A 20,212-nucleotide genomic window follows, 5' to 3' on the forward strand; every position below is an offset into this window, starting at 1 on the left:
ATTCCTGTTGGGCGCTGGAGATTGTTCCAATCTCCAGCGCCCATCGGGACAGAGCTCCTTCGCGCGCAGCGCGAGATTTCTACCCCACTCAGAAATCAATTGGTTCCTACTTTCACTCCTTTGATGATCATTCATTTGTAAACGTATTTACTGTGCCCCGCCGGCCAGTGCTCGTCAAGTCGGGGGGAATCTTATCTCCACTCTCCTATCTCCCAGTTATCTCCCAGCACCAATTTATGCCTATTCTTCTTCTTTCGTTCTTTCGGTAAAGTCACGTAGAAAGAGAATAAAATGATAAAATAACACAATAAAATTCTCACAACGTTTCGGCCACAACGCAAGTGGCCTTCAGGTGAAAGGAACAAACCTGTCGGGACGACAGAGCTACAATGAAGAAGGCCACTTGTGTTGTGGCCGAAGCGTCGTGAGAATTTTATTGTGTTATTTTATTATTTTATTCTCATTCTACGTGGTGACTTTACCGAAAGAACCAAAGAAGATGAATCCTTGCAGTCACGAAAGCTTTAAATCGAAATCTATGCCTATTCTCTTCTCATCTTTCTCTCTCTCTCTACGCATCTCTACATTTTGTCCCGCGTCTCTGCCCGCCCGTGCGCCCCCCCCCCCCCCGTCTCGCGTCTCCGTTGTTCCGCAGGATCCCCGCGCGAAGACACGCGCTGCGCCCCATGCCCTCGGGGATTCTTCTCCCCCGAGGCGTCGGCGGACGCCCCGTGCCGCCCACACACAAACTGCTCCGGCCCGGGCTCCATGGAGCTGCTGCCCGGGGCCTCCACGCACGACGCGCTCTGCTGGTCGGGCGCCCGCGTGGAGTCGCGAGCGTGGGGACGCGGGGCCGGCAGGTGACCGCTCTCTCGCTCGCTTTTTTTTCCACACGGACGCGTCGTTTTAGCGGCAACCGTAGATCGACGGCGTCAAATGTTGATTTAAAGCTTTCGTGACGGCAGTGGATTCATATTCTTGATTCTTTCGGTAAAGTCACCACGTAGAAGGGAAACAATAAAATAATAAAATATATATTAAACAATAAAATTCTCACGACGTTTCGACCGTAACGCAAGCGGTCATCATCAGGTGTGAAAAAACCAACGGTCGTGAGAATTGTATTGTTTTATATATATTTTATTACTTTATTGTTTCCCTTCAACGTGGTGACTTTACCGAAAGAACCAACAATATCAACGGCATCGTCGGAGGACCGCGCTACTGGCCTCGGAGGGCAGCCGGTGCGGATGCCGCACGTGCCCACTGGGGAGAGTGCTCCGGGCTGGACACGCGTTCGCAATCTGGTCCACGGTCACGTATTTATCCGTTTAAAAAGACTACTACAACCGCAGTACATTTTGGATGTGTGTGTGCGTGTACGTCTTTGAGAAATTGTAACGTAATTGTGAAGAGGTCGCCGGTGCATTCTCCACGTTGCAGGAATAGAAAACGATAGGAATGTTCGCCACTTGAACGAGACGCTAAATTCCACGCGATGGCGCGTGACCGACCGGTAGCACAGCGAGAGGTACGCTGACGCGGTCTCGCTGGCTACAGAAGCATTTTCTGAGTCCATACTCTTTGGTTCTATTCGGTAAAGTCACGTAGGTAAAAATAAAACAACAAAAATCACGACGTTTCGGCCACAACACAAGCGGCCTTCATCAGGTGAAGGGACCGGGCTGTCTCGAGGACAGCGCTGGAGTGAAACACAGCCACGCTCAGACCGCGGACCTTTAAGCTGAGTATGGATCCTTGCAGTCACGAAAGCTTTAAATCTAGAATGTTCTGAGTCGCCAACCCGGAACGGATCTCGGTTGCCTGACTGCAAGCTGGCACGACGCCCGCGCCTCCCAATTAGCGAACGAGCTGGCTACGTGCAGTGCGAAATAAGTACGGTGAAAAGTCCACCTTGCGAAAGGTGATCCCGGAACAACGCGCTTTACATCTCCTTCCCTTCCTTCCGCTGCAGAGCCTCCGTCGCCGCCGCCGCCTCGTCCGCCGCCCCGGCCAGAGGGCCCGTGCGACGCCGCGACCCTGCGGTTCGCGGGCGGCGTCCGCCGCCTGCCTCTGTCGTGCCTGGCCCACCGCGGCGCAGGGAAGGCCGCCCACGTCCGGGAGCTGCTGCTCGGCGCCATGGGCGACGCGGGGCGGCGGCGCGGGCGCGGGCGCGGGAAGCAGGGGGGGAGGAGGCTGGAGAAGCACGTGAAGCTGCTGCTGCTGCTCCGGGTTTGCGCGAGGAGACCGCCCCGCCGGGAGGAGGGTCGGTGAGGATGCACGGTTCGCCGTTGCGGAGAAAGACGTGGTCGAACAAGACGGGGGTGGGGGGGGGAAGGGCCTTTTAAATGGTCGTGTTGTAGTAGTCACGAACCGAGCGTGAGGGCTCAGAAACATTGATATAGCAACCATTTAAATCAATGTTTCAGCTGCCCAGCCGTGATTATATTGGGTTAAGTTCGGCGAGTTGACCGCGCAAAATTGCCATCTTAAAAGGTGATTTGTTCGAATAATTCTGGGTTTCAGAATTTAAAATGTTGGTTTGATCGCCATGCGCGTAGGGAAGCCGTGGCTCCTGGTGGTAGTTCCGCGTGACATGCTGCTGTGGGCCGTTGGGCAAACTGCAGAAACATTTTTGGGAAAGAGATGACAGTTTTATATAAGCTGTAGCCGGAGTCTTTCAAGCCCGTCGATTGAAGCCCTCTAAATTATCCAATATAGAACACTCATCGCATTAATGAAATCGACTGTAGAGGGTTGAATAATTACACGATGAGTGGTGATGATGAGGTATGATTAATTAAATTACATTCCATTGCTTGTAACAGAGGACACACATTAAGGTTATCGCATGCCACAAACTGCTTTGGGGGCAACATAACAGTGACTAACTTTAATAAGCCCACATTATTAACAAACGCTTCCTCACGACTGAAACCTTTAATCGCTGAACATTTCAGACAATTTGCCCTGTTATAAGGTGCAGAAGAGTACGGCGTAGTTACGAACAGCGACCACCGTGACAGCTAAAATGTTACAAAAATCTCCGATTTGAAGAAGGTTCATCGATAAACACATTCTCCTGCGGAGGGAGCTGGTAGGAACGTTGGGTTGCTCGGTCAATGGCCAGGGTCAACGGCAGTGTGGTGTATTCCACAAATAGGTCCGACTGTGAGGGCGGGCACAAGCCGGCGTGAGTAGGTTAAACGTTGAGTTTTATAAGGGCACCACGGGGTGACCAGTCCCTCCCCACCCAGCCCCACCCCTCCCACCCCCCACCCAGCCCCTCCCCACCCTCCCCTCCTCACCCTCCCCACCCAGCCCCTCCCCTCCCATTTTTGGATGCACGACGGACGGACACAACAATAATCCCCTGTGGGCTGGTGGTGTAATAACCAGGAGGTTCCTGCCAGTACAAGCATGTGTTTTTCACGTGAAGAGAGAATGGAAATATATTTCAGCAGTATTCACAATCTCTCCTACAAGCAGGGCTCTCAACGTTTCCCTAGAATGCGTGCTGGCTTGGAGTTAGGAATTATTAGCAGAAGGCACTGCACCCAGAGAGTGTGAGATACACCCATCGTAAGAGTCCATGTTGTTGTGTAGGCCAATTAGTTTAAAGGGCAATGCATTACCGAAGGATATTTGTTTGAACAGTTTACCGCAAGTATGTGTGGTTAATGCAGACTGGATGCCTTGTAACAGGGGTCCGTTTCGTGTTTGAACATCTTAACACCTGCCGCCTTATTGCCAGTAAGGGTAAATCCTCCTTTTTGTATTATTCCATCGCTATGTTTATTGCTCCAAGTATCCTTACAATCAATCCAATGAGAGCTTTATACAAGAACAATAAGGATACACGAGGATATGGTTTGTCAAAGTTCCCAGAAGAGTGTTGATGTGAACAAAAATAACAAAAAAAGATTTCGTTGGTGAGATTTCTAGAGAAACATTTCTGGAGCAGAGCGTAATGTACCTCTAAGTACTGGGGGACTGGTTAACGCAGTTCCTCCACATGTTTGTTGACAGCACAGTATTTTTATAGTTGCGTGTGCACGCGCGTCACATGACGTGTGCACGCATGACTTTTTTGGAATGTTCAATGTGTTTTTGTAATTGTCACGGATGGTTACGTGTCGACTGTTGAAACCTATGAATAAAAGTTGCACGAAATGTCCGCGCGTTCAAAATTCCTCGCCAATTCGGAGCGGATCCGAAATCCGCAAATACGTCGTCAGCTACGATCTGTCGTTTGCCGGCTGAATGCCTCCCTTCAATCGTGGCTGCGGTGGCAAAAAAGCCACTGAGCTTTTTCTGCCCGTGAGCTGTGATCTTACCGCCCCGTCTGCGTTCATCGGTTATCGCCCCCTTATCGCCGTGCCGCCCTGAACAAACTCAACAGAAGGCCTCCACGGTAATATTATATTGTCCTGAGAGGAGTTACGGTCGTCCTGAAGCCAACTCTACCAGAGCGAGAGAGAGAGAGAGAGAGGAGGCAGTGTGCGTAGAGTTGTGGTGGGCCCCCGAAAGTTCACCGCGACAAGTCAGGGGCCCCGATGCTGATGGGAAGATCGCCAGTTGGGGTAGACACGTGGCTGCGCCTCACCACGTGACCTCTTGACCCGCACGACTGAATCCGCATTCCTAAGGCTACGCGAGCACCCCGCACCCTTCCCGTGCGCTTACAAGAACAGAACCCACATCCCCCAGTAGCCCCCCCCCCCAGCCTTAACAGCATGTTAGGGCAAATACTAATAGGAATCCACTGGAGACAGAGCCGGATTAAGATTGTGTAAGCCCCCTGGGCTACAGGTACCGTGAGGCCCCCTGGTAAAAACTGTTGAAAAGGAAAACAAAGTTAAAGAAAAATAAAATGTTTTTTTTTTACAAGGCTAACAACGAATAAAATTCGGCATGCGCAACTGAAATCACTTTTCACTTCGTCTCTGGAGGCGCTTCAGCTGGACGAGGCCCCTGGGCTGCAGCCCCTGAAGCCCCCTGCCCCCACGCCCGAATCTGGCCCCGATGTTGGATGTTGGTGGATGAGTGAGCGAGTGAGGACGAGTGAGTGAGAGAGAGAGAGAGGGGAGTGTGAGTGAGGACGAGTGAGTGATGTAAGCGCTATCGGTTCATCCGGCGGTTGTTTATTTTAGCGTTTCGGCGGCAAACGTGCGACCGGGGCGACAAGCTCGTACGTGCGGAACGTTGCAAATTACGCGGCTGTGGAAACTTTAGCTGACATGGAAATAAGTCGATAATCATTAACATTATGAGACCTCCTTTGCCAAAAACAAGATATAGGAATAGGTTTTACCCTTTTAACTGGCACAAAAACTGACACCTTTATTCAAGGCATCATGTTTGCAATGACCACAACACAAGCAGTCAAAATGCAAACAAAAAAGACAACTCTGATAATAATATGCACTGTCCTTGAATTTGATTGGTCCACACCCGAGACAGCTTTTCTTAGAGCCTAGTCTCCATTGGTGTTGGACCAGAAGACGCCAAAAGGCGTACAACTCAAAAACAGCGCACTATCAGAGTATTGAGGGCTCGGGGTGAGCATTAACATTATGAGACCTCCTTTGCCAGAAACAAGATATAGGAATAGGTTTTACCCTTTTAACTGGTACAAAAACTGACACCTTTATTCAAGGCATCATGTTTGCAATGCATTTCTGAAATGATCGTCTGATGATGAAAACTAATTCACTTACAACTGATTTAAAGCTTTCGTGACTGCAGTAATTCATATTCTTAGCTCTTTCGGTAAAGTCACGTTGAAAGGAAACAATAAAATAATAAATATATTATTGTTATATATTTCATTATTTTATTGTTTCCCTTCAACGTGACTTGACTGAAAGAGCTAAGAATATAATATTACTTAGAACTGTTTTTGTCCTTCCCCCCCCCCCCCCCCGCTCCCGCATCTCCGACTAGCGCACGGTTGGCATCGTGCTCACGCGCACCTACGTGTACGCACCTGGCCGAGTCGGTGGGACACCCTTCACCAAACACACACTGCTGCATTCCGAGGTGGGTTGACCGCCGCTCCTCCCTCCCTCCCCGCGCTGTCACACGCCACGCGGGGAGGAGCCGCGTGCCGCGGCGGTCTCCGCCAGCACGGCCTGCAGCAGGCCGATGTAGCGAACCGTCGCGTGCAGTGTCGCCGCCCGCGACGGCCGGAGGCGGTCCGGCGGCAGCAGGCGATGCAGGAGCAGGAACGCGCGGTTCAGGTTTCGCACCTGAGGGCACGGACACGCAGACGGACGGACGCGCGCGGACACGCCGTCAGTGCCGGGGATGGACGCCGCTTGGCCCTTGAGCGGCGGCGCTCGAGGGCCAAGCGGCGTCGAATTTAACTCGCTCCGCCACCCGTGGGCGAGGACTCGGTTCGACCAGACTTCAACCGTCTCGCGTCACCCCGTGCCGCGTTCCAACAACCGCATGGCAGGCCACGATAACGCAAAGTCATAGTAATAGGTTTTACCCTTTTAACTGGCACAAAAACTGACACCTTTATTCAAGGCATCATGTTTGCAATAACCACAACACAAGCAGTCAAAATGCAAACAAAAGAGACAACTCTGATAATAATATTATGCACTGTCCTTGAATTTGATTGGTCCACACGCGAGACGGCTTTTCTTAGAGCCTAGTCTCCACTGGTGTTGGACCAGATGACGCCAAAAGGCGTACAAGGGTAAAACCTATTACTATATCTTGTTACTGGCATAGGAGGTCTCATAATGTAAACGCGAAGTCACTCAAAAGCACGGGGAGAGAAACGGACGCATAGGAGGATGGGCACACGGACGGACGGATCCGAGTTTTAAGTTAAAAAATTATTTGTTTTACGCGGCGTCCTCGTCGCGGGCCATCTCTTCGCGCGACGATGAGCGACTTTACGTTTTACACCTCAGACGTTTGAAAGGGCACCCGCCAGCTCTCCCAGTGGCAGCTATCCTCGTGCTGCACCACGTGACGCCCGGCCTGCAAGTGGGGGCCAGTCGGGAGGAGACTGTTGCTGCTACGTGTGGTCCCAACTGATGTAGGTGCAGTGTCAATGTTTAAAACGTCACTCACATGGACCACGATGGGCTACTCTATTCACGTAATCGCTGGTGTGGCCTTCGAGATCCGAACTGAATCTGGAACGTGCCACCACTGGGCCATATCACCCCCCCTCCCCTCCCCCCCCAAGTTTTGTTTTAGTCTGAGTCAACCTAAGGGGATCGTGGCTTCTCACCCGGATCCTTTCGCGCACGTTCGCTTTGCTCTTCCGAGCTAACGCGGCAGCAGCCGCTGTCCTCGGGGAGGCGGAGGAGCTCCAGCGGGAGGAGCGCGAGGAGGTGGAGCAGACGGCGGTGGAGGAGGTGGAGCAGACGGCGGTGGAGGTGGTGGAGCAGACGGCGGTGGAGGTGGTGGAACAGACGGCGGTGGAGGTGGTGGAGCAGACGGCGGTGGTGGAGCAGACGGCGGTGGAGGTGGTGGAGCAGACGACGGTGGAGGTGGTGGAGCAGACGGCGGTGGAGGTGGTGGAGCAGACGGCGGTGGAGGTGGTGGAGCAGACGGCGGTGGAGGTGGTGGAGGTGCTGGAGGTGCTGGAGGGACCCGTGAGAGTCCTGCAGAGCCCAGCTGGAATCTGAGACCCCTTGAGAACCACGCTGGACGACCCCCCTTGCAGCATCCGCTGCTGCTGTGGCTGCTGGTGGTGGTGGACCTGCTGCTGGTGGTGGACCTGCTGCTGCTGGTGTACCTGCTGCTGCTGGTGGCGGTGGACCTGCTGCTGGTGGTGGTGGTGGACCTGCTGCTGCTGGTGGTGGTGGACCTGCTGCTGCTGCTGCTGCTGCTGCTGGTGGTGGTGGACCTGCTGCTGCTGCTGCTGTTGGGGGTAGTGGACCTGCTGCTGCTGGTGGTGGTGGTGGTGGACCTGCTGCTGCTGCTGGTGGTGGTAGTCGACCTGCTGCTGCTGCTGCTGGTGGAGGAGGACCTGCTGCTGCTGGTGGTAGTGGACCTGCTGCTGCTGGTGGTAGTGGTGCTGCAGGAGGACGATATCGACGAGACTTGGCTGGGAGTTGTCTCGCAGCTCGCCACGCTGCACGGCAGAGAAGAGCTCCGGTGCCGGGGTGCGGAACAACCGGGGTGGCGGCGCCGGGGTGCCCCCCCGGTGGCCCGGTGCTCGGCGCTGCGGAAGGAGAAGCGCAGGGCGAGAGCGAGCGACCCCCTCTCGATGGGGGGGGGGGGGGGGGTAAATTCGTTGGCCTGCTCTTCCACGCTGGCCAAGACGACTCGGGGAGAGGCGGCGGCCACCCCCACGCCTCGGCCCGCCGCACGCGACCTGCCCCGTTGGGCTTCGACTGCCGCACCACAGAGACCGCCACAGAGACCGCGAGTCTCGTGGCAAACAGCAAATACAACACAGCCAACACAATGAACACAGCACAGCGAACACAGCGAACACAACACAGCGAACACAGCCAACACAGTGAACACAGCACAGCGAACACAACACAGCCAACACAGCAAACACAGCGAACACAGTGAACACAACACAGCGAACACAGCACAGCCAACACAGCACAGCGAACACAGCACAGCCAACACAGCAAACACAGCGAACACAGCGAACACAACACAGCCAACACAGCACAACACAGCCAACACAGCGAACACAACACAGCCAACATAGCACAGCGAACACAGCGAACACAACACAGCCAAAACAGCACAACACAGCGAACACAGCCAACACAACACAGCGAACACAACACAGCGAACACAGCACAGCCAACACAACACAGCGAACACAGCACAGCCAACACAACACAGCCAACACAGCGAACACAGCACAGCGAACACAACACAGCGATCACAGCACAGCGAACACAGCACAGTGAACACAGCACAGCGAACACAGCACAGTGAACACAACACAGCGAACACAACACAGCCAACACAGCACAGCGAACACAACACAGCGAACACAGCACAGCGAACACAGCACAGTGAACACAACACAGCGAACACAACACAGCCAACACAGCACAGCGAACACAACACAGCGAACACAGCACAGCGAACACAGCACAGTGAACACAACACAGCGAACACAACACAGCCAACACAGCACAGCGAACACAACACAGCCAACACAATACAGCGAACACAACACAGCGAACACAGCACAGCCAACACAGCGAACACAGCACAGCGAACACAGCACAGCCAACACAGCACAGCGAACACAACACAGCGAACACAACACAGCGAACACAACACAGCCAACACAGCACAGCGAACACAACACAGCCAACACAACACAGCGAACACAACACAGCCAACACAACACAGCGAACACAACACAGCCAACACAACACAGCGAACACAACACAGCCAACACAGCACAGCGAACAGCACAGCGAACACAGCACAGTGAACACAACACAGCGAACACAACACAGCCAACACAGCACAGCGAACACAACACAGCCAACACAACACAGCGAACACAACACAGCGAACACAGCACAGCCAACACAACACAGCGAACACAGCACAGCGAACACAACACAGCCAACACAGCACAGCCAACACAGCACAGCGAACACAACACAGCCAACACAACACAGCGAACACAACACAGCCAACACAACACAGCGAACACAACACAGCCAACACAACACAACACAGCGAACACAACACAGCCAACACAACACAGCGAACACAGCACAACCAACACAACACAGCGAACACAGCACAGCCAACACAACACAGCAAATACAACACAGCCCACACAACACAGCACAGCGAACACAACACAGCCAACACAACACAGCGAACACAACACAGCCAACACAGCGAACACAGCACAGCGAACACAACACAGCGATCACAGCACAGCGAACACAGCACAGTGAACACAGCACAGCGAACACAGCACAGTGAACACAACACAGCGAACACAACACAGCCAACACAGCACAGTGAACACAACACAGCGAACACAGCACAGCGAACACAGCACAGTGAACACAACACAGCGAACACAACACAGCCAACACAGCACAGCGAACACAACACAGCCAACACAACACAGCGAACACAACACAGCGAACACAGCACAGCCAACACAGCGAACACAGCACAGCGAACACAGCACAGCCAACACAGCACAGCGAACACAACACAGCGAACACAACACAGCCAACACAGCACAGCGAACACAACACAGCCAACACAACACAGCGAACACAACACAGCCAACACAACACAGCGAACACAACACAGCCAACACAACACAGCGAACACAACACAGCCAACACAGCACAGCGAACAGCACAGCGAACACAGCACAGTGAACACAACACAGCGAACACAACACAGCCAACACAGCACAGCGAACACAACACAGCCAACACAACACAGCGAACACAACACAGCGAACACAGCACAGCCAACACAACACAGCGAACACAGCACAGCGAACACAACACAGCCAACACAGCACAGCCAACACAGCACAGCGAACACAACACAGCCAACACAACACAGCGAACACAACACAGCCAACACAACACAGCGAACACAACACAGCCAACACAACACAACACAGCGAACACAACACAGCCAACACAACACAGCGAACACAGCACAACCAACACAACACAGCGAACACAGCACAGCCAACACAACACAGCAAATACAACACAGCCCACACAACACAGCACAGCGAACACAACACAGCCAACACAACACAGCGAACACAACACAGCCAACACAACACAGCCAACACAACACAGCCAACACAGCACAGCGAACACAACACAGCCAACACAACACAGCGAACACAGCACAGCGAACACAACACAGCCAACACAACACAGCGAACACAGCACAGCGAACACAACACAGCCAACACAGCACAGCGAACACAACACAGCCAACACAACACAGCGAATACAACACAGCCAACACAACACAGCACAGCGAACACAACACAGCCAACACAACACAGCGAACACAACACAGCCAACACAGCACAGCGAACACAACACAGCCAACATAACACAGCGAACACAACACAGCCAACACAACACAGCACAGCGAACACAACACAGCCAACACAGCACAGCCAACACAACACAGCCAACACAACACAGCGAACACATCACAGCCAACACAACACAGCGAACACAGCACAGCGAACACAACACAGTGAACACAACACAGCGAACACAACACAGCAAACACAGTGAACACAACACAGCCAACACAACACAGCGAACACAACACAGCGAACACAGCACAGCCAACACAACACAGCGAACACAACACAGCCAACACAACACAGCGAACACAGCACAGCGAACACAGCACAGCCAACACAACACAGGCAACACAACACAGCGAACACAGCGAACACAACACAGCCAACACAACACAGCCAACACAACACAGCGAACACAGCGAACACAACACAGCCAACACAACACAGCCAACACAACACAGCGAACACAACACAGCCAACACAACACAGCCAAAACAGCACAGCCAACACAACACAGCCAACACAACACAGCCAACACAACACAGCCAACACAACACAGCGAACACAACACAGCGAACACAACACAGCGAACACAGCACAGCCAACACAACACAGCGAACACAGCACAGCCAACACAACACAGCCAAAACAGCACAGCCAACACAACACAGCCAACACAACACAGCCAACACAACACAGCCAACACAACACAGCGAACACAACACAGCGAACACAACACAGCGAACACAGCACAGCCAACACAACACAGCGAACACAGCACAGCCAACACAACACAGCGAACACAGCACAGCCAACACAACACAGCGAACACAGCACAGCCAACACCGCCCCTCACCGGCTGGCCAGGCCAGGGGTGCCCCGGGGGTCGACCCGGCTCCAAAGGCCCCGCGGGTCCCGGAGGCCACTGCCGGAGTCTCGCCGGGTCCGCGGAGGCCACGGGTCCCGGAGTGGTCACGGGGCCCCATGGGTCACGTGACCCCCGGGAGCCGGCGTGCAGCCGCTCCGTGGCGCAGGGGGCGACGGGGCTCTGTGGTGCATCAGAGACGTTCACAAGGCACTGTGGTGCATCAGAGGCGTTCACAAGGCACTGTGGTGCATCAGAGGCGTTCACAAGGCACTTTGGTGCATCAGAGGCGTTCACAAGGCACTGTAGTACATCAGAGGCGTTCACAAGGCACCGTGGCGCATCAGAGGCGTTCACAAGGCACGTCACGTGCATCAGAGGCGTTCACAAGGCACTGTGGTGCATCAGAGGCGTTCACAAGGCTCTGTGGTGCATCAGAGGCGTTCACAAAGCACTGTGGTGCATCAGAGGCGTTCACAAGGCACTTTGGTGCATCAGAGGCGTTCACAAGGCACTGTAGTACATCAGAGGCGTTCACAAGGCACCGTGGCGCATCAGAGGCGTTCACAAGGCACGTCACGTGCATCAGAGGCGTTCACAAGGCACTGTGGTGCATCAGAGGCGTTCACAAGGCACCGTGGTGCATCAGAGGCGTTCACAATGCACGTCACGTGCATCAGAGGCGTTCACAAGGCACCGTGGTGCATCAGAGACGTTCACAAGGCACGTCACGTGCATCAGACGCGTTCACAAGGCACAGTGGCGCATCAGAGGCGTTCACAAGGCACGTGGTGCATCAGAGGCGTTCACAAGGCACTGTGGTGCATCAGAGGCGTTCACAAGGCACCGTGGTGCATCAGAGGCGTTCACAAGGTACTGTGGTGCATCAGAGGCGTTCACAAGGCACGGCACGTGCATCAGAGGCGTTCACAGGGCACGTGGTGCATCAGAGGCGTTCACAAGGCTCTGTGGTGCATCAGAGGCGTTCACAAAGCACTGTGGTGCATCAGAGGCGTTCACAAGGCACTGTGGTGCATCAGAGGCGTTCACAAGGCACTGTGGTGCATCAGAGGCGTTCACAAGGCACCGTGGTGCATCAGAGGCGTTCACAGGGCACGTCACGTGCATCAGAGGCGTTCACAAGGCACTGTGGTGCATCAGAGGCGTTCACAGGGCACGTGGCGCATCAGAGGCGTTCACAAGGCACTGTGGTGCATCAGAGGCGTTCACAAGGCACGTCACGTGATTTTGTTTCTGCTGAAGGTCAACTCGAGGTCAAAGTGATTTGCCGCTCAGGTGAGCGGCGGTGCTCATGTCCGGTTTCACAGCCCTGAGCCGATGGTGGAAATTCCATATTCCTCTGGCGGGGGCGATCCCTTTCAACTCCCCCCCCCCCCCCCCTAACAAAGTGGTCGTTATTTTATCGACCCTGGCAGGACTGGAAAGGCGGCGGGAATTAATCTCCTGAAATGTCGGAGATAGGCGCACGCGAATGAAGATGCATACACACACACACGTGCATTCATTCGTTTGCACTACAGATCGGTGAAATAAATGTGCGGTCTTAATGAGGACCTACTGTGCAATGTGTGTTGACGTTCGCGACATCGCGGGGGGGGGGGAGGGAGGGGGGGTGGCGAGGGAGCTCCGTTACCTGTGAGCGTTGTGGGATGGCACGGCCGTGCGAGGCGTTGCGCGCCGCCACGCAGCAGATCACCCCGGCCGGGGGTGCCGGCGGGGCGCGCCTGGTGCCTGCCTGGCTCACAGCGGCAGCAGCAGCAGCGCCAAGGGCTTTCACGCCATGCCACAACACCCCACTGCTACCACCACCACCACCGTCACTACCGCTACTACCATCGCCACCATCGCCACCATCAATATTACAACCAGCACTATCACTACCAACACCACCGTCAATACCACTACTACCATCGTCACCATTGCCACCATCAATATTACAACCAGCACTACCACTACCAACACCACCGTCACTACCACTACTACCATCACCACCATCGCCACCGTCAATATTACAACCAGCACTACCACTACCAGCACCACCGTCACTACCACTACTACCATCACCACCATTGCCACCATCAATATTACAACCAGCACTACCACTACCAACAACACCGTCAATACCACCACTATCATCACCACCATTGCCACCATCAATATTACAACCAGCACTATCACTACCAACACCACCGTCAATACCACTACCATTGCCACCATCAATATTACAACCAGCACTACCAACACCACCACTACCACCACCACCATCATCAATACAACCACTACCATCACCACCAATGTCATAACCACCACTGCCACCGTAATCAATACCACCACTGCCATCACCGCCGCCGGCACGTGGAATAAGCCGCCCTACCTGCGGCACGCCCGCACGACTCGCAGCGCCTGGCTGGGGCTCACCGGACCGAGTCTCACCTGGAGGACTCGGGTCTACCCGTGCGGCGACTCGCACCTGGGCTGCCGACACTTGTGTGAGAGGCGCCCCGCAGATTGGCGTCCGACCGTGGCACGCCAGACCGCGCCTCCGCGTCGCCTCCGCTCCTCGCGCCCGCACGAGTCCCGGCGGCGTCTTCGCCGTCGCCCGCACCGCGACCCGCGAGCTCGCCGCCCGCCCGCCCGGCTTGCCAACCGGGCGAACGCGACTCCGGCTTCGGGCGGGGCGCTCGCCCGCCGCCCACGCCGGCGTCGACACCGGCCGCACGCCCGTCGCGAACCCCCAACGAGCGTGGCCCTTCTGAGAGCCTGGCTGGCACTCAGCCACGCCTGGCTGATACACAGACACACCTGGCTGGTACACAGACACACCTGGCTGGTACACAGACACACCTGGCTGGTACACAGACACACCTGACTGGTACACAGACACACCTGGCTGATACACAGACACACCTGGCTGGTACACAGACACACCTGGCTGGTACACAGACACACCTGGCTGGTACACAGACACACCTGGCTGATACACAGACACACCTGGCTGGCACTCAGCCACACCTGGCCGATACACAGACACACCTGGCTGGTACACAGACACACCTGGCTGGTACACAGACACACCTGGCTGATACACAGACACACCTGGCTGGTATTCACCCACACCTGGCTGGTACACAGACACACCTGGCTGGTACACAGACACACCTGGCTGGTACACAGACACACCTGGCTGATACACAGACACACCTGGCTGGTATTCACCCACACCTGGCTGGTACACAGACACACCTGGCTGGTACACAGACACACCTGGCTGGTACACAGACACACCTGGCTGATACACAGACACACCTGGCTGGTATTCACCCACACCTGGCTGGTACACAGACACACCTGGCTGGTACACAGACACACCTGGCTGGCACTCAGCCACGCCTGGCCGATACACAGACACACCTGGCTGGTACTCACCCACACCTGGCTGGTACACAGACACACCTGGCTGGTACACAGACACACCTGGCTGGTACACAGACACACCTGGCTGGCACTCACCCACACCTGGCTGGTACACAGACACACCTGGCTGATACACAGACACACCTGGCTGGCACTCAGCCACACCTGGCCGATACACAGACACACCTGGCTGGTACACAGACACACCTGGCTGGTACACAGACACACCTGGCTGATACACAGACACACCTGGCTGGTATTCACCCACACCTGGCTGGTACACAGACACACCTGGCTGGTACACAGACACACCTGGCTGGTACACAGACACACCTGGCTGATACACAGACACACCTGGCTGGTATTCACCCACACCTGGCTGGTACACAGACACACCTGGCTGGTACACAGACACACCTGGCTGGTACACAGACACACCTGGCTGATACACAGACACACCTGGCTGGTATTCACCCACACCTGGCTGGTACACAGACACACCTGGCTGGTACACAGACACACCTGGCTGGCACTCAGCCACGCCTGGCCGATACACAGACACACCTGGCTGGTACTCACCCACACCTGGCTGGTACACAGACACACCTGGCTGGTACACAGACACACCTGGCTGGTACACAGACACACCTGGCTGGCACTCACCCACACCTGGCTGGTACACAGACACACCTGGCTGATACACAGACACACCTGGCTGGTACACAGGCACACCTGGCTGTCACTCAGTCACACCTGGCTGGTACACAGACACACCTGGCTGATACACAGACACACCTGTCTGATACACACCTGGAGGTACGTGCAGGTAACCCTGCGATAGTGAGACTAGCCCGGTGCCGACACCACGTGACGCAGCGCCTGCGAGTGGCCACGTGGTGCTTGCGGCTGCGGCCTCTCCTCCTCCTCCTGCTAAGGAGTTCGAGTTGGGAAGAGTCTCGCTGGCAGCGCTGCACTGCATGGCGGTCATGACGCTGCTGCTGCTGCTGCCTCTGTTGCCGATGATGATGCTGTCAGATAGCGACAAGGGCAGTGATGATGATGCTGTCAGATAGCGACAAGGGCAGTGATGATGATGCTGTCAGATAGCGACAAGGGCAGTGATGATGATGCTGTCAGATAGCGACAAGGGCAGTGATGATGCTGCTGTCAGATAGCGACAAGGGCAGTGATGATGATGCTGTCAGATAGCGACAAGGGCAGTGATGATGCTGCTGTCAGATAGCGACAAGGGCAGTGATGATGATGCTGTCAGATAGCGACAAGGGCAGTGATGATGATGCTGCTGATGATGATGATTCAACTGATGATGCCACTTAATGCTATCGCAGCTGATGATGATGATGATGATTGACAAACATGATTATTATATTCTTTGGGTCTTTCGGTAAAGCCACGTAGATAGAAAAAAAATATAAAAATAATAACAATATCATATAGCGGGAGAGCTGCTGAGGCAGGAAACATAAAAGTGATTCTTGCAGTCATGACAGTTTTAAGTCATTAATATTATGGTCATCGCAAAACATCCTAACGGCTCGGCATTGTACGAAATGCATAACGTAACCCAAGAGCTACAGTATTATTACTACCACTACTGCTTAACGCGGTGTTTGTTGTTGCTGTTGTTGTTGAAATTAAGAATGGTCACATTCTCCAGAAAGTGCGTCTATGAATCTGGAGACTACGGTAGAGAACGCACAGAGTTGGGGGTCTGCCACGCGTCCACACCCCACCCCCCACTCGGCTATTTGTAGCTCGAATAACAAACGTCGTAAACTCGAGACAACAGACCGTGCTCCTGGCCAGGTGAAGCTTCACTTTGTGCCCCAACTCCTTACAAGATCACCACCACCACCAATGTCGAGTCCAGTGAACGATCATTAACAAGCCCTCCACAGCGCCGGTGGTAGCCACCGCTCCACACACGCACCGAGTGAACAATTCACTATTCACTAGGCTCACTCCTCCTTCAGCCTGCCCGCCTTGATTCATCAATCAGTGGGATTGCGACACTAATTTGCATAATTGATTGGCCGATGCCTTGACGGCCACGTGACGCTGGGAAGCCACGCGCGTGGATGTCAATGATTGCCAATCGGGTTAATGAGTTAATTGCGAGAGCACGTGACGTGGACGCGTGTTTACAAGGCCATATTGGCACTTAACTATTATATTCATCACTCGCACGAGTGGGTGGAGGTTTATACATTGTGTCCGTGTGTGTGTCTGTGTTTGTGTCTGTGTGTGTGTCTCTGTGTGTGTCTGTGTGTGTGTATCCATGTGTGTGTATCCGTGTGTGTGTCTGTGTGTGTGTCTGTGTGTGTGTGTGTGTCCGTGTGTGTCTATCTGTGTGTGTGTGTCTGTGTGTGTGTCTGTGTGTGTGTCCGTGTGTGTGTCTGTGTGTGTGTCTGTGTGTGTGTCTGTGTGTCCGTGTGTGTGTCTGTGTGTGTGTCTGTGTGTGTGTCCGTGTCTGTGTGTGTCCATGTGTGTCTATCTGTGTGTGTGTGTGTCAAAGTAGGGAGCGGTGGTGTAGTGGTTAGCGCTACGCTGCGCTACGAACCCGGCGACCCGAGTTCGAATCCCGCTCACGGCCAACACCAGTGACGATTATCTGAACCGGTCCCGGGCCTCCCCTAGGTCGACTCAGCCTCAAATGAGTAACTGGTGCGGTGTGTAAACATCGCCACGGGGGAGACAAAGGTGGTCGGGCGTGGTGCTGGACACCCACCCCCTCGTGTACTGTTCCAGCCTTTACAGGTGCTACTCGCTAGCAGCACTTGCCCCTACAGTCTGTTAAGGCTATATGGGGGATCTTTGTCTTTTTCTCTGTGTGTGGGTGTGTGGGTGGGTGTGTCTGTCTGTGTGGGTGTGTGTGTGGGTGTGTGTGTGTGGGTGTGTGGGTAGGTGTATGTGTGTGTGTGGGTGTCTGTGGGTGTGTGTGGATCGACACTTTGTGGTGCCGCCGCAGCGGAGCCGCTCCAGCGGAACCGCGCCCACTGCCGCGGCGCCATCACCTATGCCGCGGATTTCCCGCCACTCTCCCGGAGCCGGTGCCTTCTCAGACGTCCGCGTTTTGGCCCCTGCACAGTCGTGAGGCCGCTGCAGCAGGGCCGCTCTGCCGAGGTCGTGCCCACCGCCGCAAAGCCGCCACCGGGGGATGTCGACGCCGACGCTGCGCACCCTCACCACCCCCCCCCCCACACGAACGTACACACGCCCCACGTAGAGCCAGGAAGGGAGGTCACCCGGCTGATAGGTTTTTGTCCAGAAGTCCCTAGTGGGATCGAACTTCATGGTTTCCTGCGGGCGGGAAATTGGGCGATCTTCCCCCTGTAGCTGACATGCACTGCGGCGCCGCGACCTGATATTAAAGTTGCATGGTCGCGGCAAGGGCCATCGAACCACCGCGAGTGGAGCCTCACACACACACGCACGGGTCAGTGGACTGGTAGCGGGAGAACAGAGAGCGGACGTCGGTGAGATCACTGCGGCGACGTCACCTGAGCTGGGATCCGGGCATCGAAAGGGCGGGAGAATCCGAGCCCCTGATTGGACGGGAGGCCAAGGGTCGGAAAGAGCAAAAAATTCCTTTGTTGTAGGTAGGATAAAAGGAGGGGGGTTGGGGTAGCAGGGGGGTTCTTCTTGTTCAAGATCATCGCGGTCCCGGGAGCAGGAGAGTCAGCCATCCGAGACGTCCGTGAGACGTACTCCAGCATCAGCAGGCTCGCCGCCTCATTCCCTTACAGCGGTCAGTACATCGGGGAGAAGTAAGTACGAGCGAGAGAGGAGTAAGTTTAGGCGTTTTAAATCCAGGATAGAGAGCGGGGCGATCGGTAGGGGAAATCGACTCGAAGACCTCCGAGGGATAGATTAGCGTCCACTGACCATACCATCACAGGTAAATAAAATTCGCTAGTGGGGGGATAAAACTGTGTTGCGTGGTCTTTTGGCAGTGTGAAGTGGAGGGCAGTGTGCGCTGGGTGTCTACGTGTATGCGCGGCTGTGCACCTCGAGACGAAGCATGGGGTGCTTACGTGCCCGCACGATTGCTCACAATAGTGCTTAGCGATCGCGTACCTGGGTGGCTGGGCCGCGGTCACGCACCCGCACAAATGTCTGATCGCGAGGTAGCTAATTAAAGCGCCGAGCGCGCGTGTATTCGCGCGACTGTTTGAGCGGGACCTTTAACTCAGAGCCAAGCGAGCGTCCCCAATCAGCGGCGCACGCACGGCAGAAACCCCGCCCGCCCGTCCCCCAGCTCCAACCCCCTCGCGTGCGATTGGTTTGTTTACGGGCGGAGGGTAGGGGCGTGGTTGTTATTGTCGGCACACGTGGAGCGCGGGTGGGAGGGAAACACGCGCCGCGCCTGTTTGTTTACGGGCGGTACGGAGATTTACTGGCGAGCGCACTTACAGCCCCACCCCGCCGTTGCACAGTGTAGCGCATCGCAAGCACGAAGCGTACGAGCCGCTAATTAAACTACGCAAACGCGGTCGACATCCCAGGCAGAGGTACAGGGGGGCGAGAGGTTAGGGGTCGTTAGTCTGGACCTGACAGAGCAGCCGGGGGGTAGCGGTGTGAGTGGAACGGGGGAGTCGGTGGGCACCGGCCCCGACAATTCAGTGATGGCGGGGGACGGTAGCCCCCACATGTCTCTGACACGGCCATTATGAACCCACTGAGAGAGAGAGAGACACCCAGACCCAGGACTTGAACCTAGGGTGTCAGTGTCTCTGACACGGGCATTATGAACCCACTGAGAGAGACACCCAGACCCAGGGCTTGAACCCAGGGTCTCAGTGTCTCTGACACGGCCACTGTGAACCCCCTGAGAG

At 55.1% G+C, this 20,212-nt stretch overlaps 1 protein-coding gene and 1 long non-coding RNA gene across 2 annotated transcripts; one reads left to right on the forward strand and one right to left on the reverse strand.

Moving 5' to 3' along the window:
• Positions 1-659: 659 nt before the first annotated feature.
• LOC142908845 (uncharacterized) lies at positions 660-4,177 on the forward strand. Its single transcript, XR_012932009.1, has 2 exons — positions 660-860; positions 1,976-4,177. It is a non-coding gene; the product is annotated as an uncharacterized LOC142908845 (long non-coding RNA).
• Positions 4,178-6,005: 1,828 nt separating this feature from the next.
• Positions 6,006-8,192, reverse strand: LOC142908851 (uncharacterized). The gene is made up of 2 exons (XM_076059491.1): positions 7,256-8,192; positions 6,006-6,251 (listed from the first exon to the last, which is right to left on the reverse strand). The coding sequence occupies exons 1-2, from the start codon at positions 7,694-7,696 to the stop codon at positions 6,081-6,083; spliced, it is 612 nt and encodes a 203-aa protein (XP_075915606.1). The 5' UTR covers positions 7,697-8,192; the 3' UTR covers positions 6,006-6,080.
• Between the last annotated feature and the right edge of the window lie 12,020 nt (positions 8,193-20,212).

Source organism: Petromyzon marinus, unplaced genomic scaffold, assembly GCF_048934315.1.
Source record: "Petromyzon marinus isolate PM22_M1 ecotype Great Lakes invasive population unplaced genomic scaffold, UKy_Petmar_22M1.pri1.0 PM_G_Scaffold_104, whole genome shotgun sequence".
In the NCBI taxonomy this organism is placed as follows: Eukaryota; Metazoa; Chordata; class Hyperoartia; order Petromyzontiformes; family Petromyzontidae; genus Petromyzon; species Petromyzon marinus.

Excerpts from the sequence above, each read along its gene's own strand:
- LOC142908851 (XM_076059491.1), bottom strand. The coding sequence starts at position 7,696 with ATGCTGCAAGGGGGGTCGTCCAGCGTGGTTCTCAAGGGGTCTCAGATT. Across the intron at positions 6,252-7,255 it reads ACGTGCGCGAAAGGATCCGG|GTGCGAAACCTGAACCGCGC; the intron begins GTGAGAAGCCAC and ends CCGTGCCCTCAG.